The sequence below is a fragment of the Phaethon lepturus genome, unplaced genomic scaffold (genome assembly GCF_000687285.1).
Source record: "Phaethon lepturus isolate BGI_N335 unplaced genomic scaffold, ASM68728v1 scaffold43178, whole genome shotgun sequence".
Taxonomy (NCBI): domain Eukaryota; kingdom Metazoa; phylum Chordata; class Aves; order Phaethontiformes; family Phaethontidae; genus Phaethon; species Phaethon lepturus.
This window is the reverse complement of record NW_010556260.1, coordinates 10,091-12,445: the sequence shown is the minus strand read 5'-3', so window position 1 is coordinate 12,445 and position 2,355 is coordinate 10,091. Positions and strand designations below refer to the sequence as shown.

Sequence of the window (2,355 nt, the reverse complement as noted above, 5' to 3'; positions counted from 1 at the left end):
TGGCTCTTTCCCCGTTTTCACTGCAAATTTTAGTCTTGTCTGACCGATGGGACTGCACTTTCCCCTCTTCCCTGAACATATCCTCAAGAACAGGAGATGAACCTGTTCCTCTGCATCTTTCTTCAGCCCAGTGTTCCCCCTAAAGCTTTCTGTGTGTGCTCCAGAAGGAAGGGGTGGTGATATTGCCAAAAAAGCAAACGCGGTCAGAAGACAAAAAGGGGAATTAACTGTGTGTGCTGGGACTCATTCTTGATAAGCCTAGAATTTGCCTCCCGAATGCCGCTGGAAAGGCAGGGGGGAAACAGCAGGAGAGTTTTCACCTGTTCCCAAAGCCTGCAGGCTTGGGCAAGAGAAGCAGGCAGATGGGGCCAGTGACAAGAAATAGTATTCAGGGAAAAGATCCACCAGCTCTGTGACCCTAATATGACGAGGCTGAGTTTTGCTAGAGTGGTTTTTATGTAACAAACCTATTACTATGCAAAAATGGTACTGCAAACAGCAAGAGGTGCTCAGTAGCATACATGCAGGTATATCTTTCCCTTACAGTAGCTGCATGTCTCCTGCTTCAGCTTTCGGATGCGCTGGCACCTCAGCAAGCGATAGACAGCGTAAGAAACTTGAGAGGATCGGGGGCAATACAGACCATCAAGGTAATGAGGCTACAACAGGTAATACATGTGTCGAAAAGAGTGGAGAGCTCGCACAGTCTTCTCCTTCATTTCAGAAAGGGATCCCTCTGTCTTTCTGAGATGCTCCACAGCTGGTGCCCCTGCTGCTCTCTTGGGCTTGAGCTGCTTCTAACTTTCCACTTTCATCCAGATTCTGTCTTGTTCTGCCTCTACTGAATTTCAACAGCTCTTCTCCCTGTCTGCTCCTCGCCATCATTAGTAACTTGTTGCTTTCTCCTCCATATCCTTGCTCATAACTCACTAAGCCATTGTCCCTTTTTCTGTTGCTCACATTCTCCTCACAACTTGGACATCTGCTTGATTTTTCTGCCTTGGTTTCGTTCCATCTTTGTAACCAAGCTAGCCATGTTCATCTTCTGTAGCTATCACATCAATCTACTGGCAGTCATCTTTTTTTAAGAAGTAACCCTAGTACTAGTGTTAAAACCTACACAGAGGGAGGCCTAAGTTGCTGAACATAATGGGTTTTTCTTTTGGTGGGATTTTACGCTATTCTGTGTACGTATTTCTGTTGATACGAGTCCTAGATGTGATGCTTTTCAAACAGCTCTATGTACAGCAAGGAGGAGCTGACATTTAAAAAGTTTACAAAACAGTTGTTTCTGAGGAAAAAGAGTTGGCTAAATACTGTCTCTTTGCTCGCTCTAAGCCTCTCTGGAAGGCAAATCTTGTTTAAAATACTTGTTGAAGATCCGTTTTCTACAAACCAAGAGGGCGGGTGAGGAGCAGCTTGCATCCCTGGTTGAAGGGACAGGGAAGGATATGAACAAATGTTATAATTGGAAGCCTTTACGGCCACTTGGGGTGAATGATCTGTCCTTTAGCCTCTGCTCAGCAACATTTTTATCTCATTTTGAACACTTGTGTATTAATACTCCACATGATGTATGAGTTGACCTAAGAACTCTTACTACAAACTGGTGTGCCTCCTTATACTAGATATAAGGACTACCCACCTATTGACGACCACGTTTTGTGTTACCTCGAGCTCATGTGTGCCCTTTAGGAGGACCACAGGATCCATGCCAGGATCCATGTAATCTATGTCTGATGATGAAAAATTCCAGAGGATTTGGAGTAAGCACAAGAAGAACAACTAAACGAACCAAAGGGCACAGTTTTCATCCTGGGGCATCGAACAGCTTTTTAAGATGGGTCGTGCCTTTTCAGAAAGTATAGAGCACTCATGACAAATCTGGTTGTGCTTTTTCAGCAATACAATTACCTCCATGACTTTCGAGAGAACCTAGCTGCACATCTGGCAACAGAGGATACAATACTGAGATCAGCATCACGATAGCCGATGCTGGTATGGTCTATCTCTGTGGCTACGGGGCTGCAGCAAACACCTGGACAAAAGGCCTCACTCTTGACCTTTACAATTGTTCGTCGCTACTGCCTGTCTGAGACAGCCACTCGCTTCAACATCTGCGGGTAAAATATTGGGGTTGGGGAAGGAAACTCTACAGGACATACATGGAAGTGTATTTGTGTTCATTAATGTTCTGCTGGTGGCCTAATGAGCTTGTTTTCAATAGAATAATGACTCTTACACAATGTCTACCTCATGTTTAACATCACTTGGTACCGACAGCATACGTGCCTGCTGCTATTGAACTGGTACACTGATGTTTTCATGTTGACATCCTACGGGCTGCTTCAGTGA

General features: G+C 44.8%; 1 protein-coding gene across 1 annotated transcript in view; it reads left to right on the top strand.

The window, feature by feature from the left end:
• CDKN3 (cyclin-dependent kinase inhibitor 3) overlaps positions 1-1,996 on the top strand; it is a 6,896-nt gene extending 4,900 nt beyond the window's left edge. Inside the window, exons 6-7 of the mRNA XM_010292420.1 lie at positions 547-650; positions 1,903-1,996. Coding sequence (XP_010290722.1) covers positions 547-650; positions 1,903-1,989 — 191 coding nt within the window. The 3' untranslated portion in view covers positions 1,990-1,996. The remainder of the gene's footprint in view (positions 1-546; positions 651-1,902) is intronic.
• The last annotated feature ends 359 nt before the right edge of the window (positions 1,997-2,355 follow it).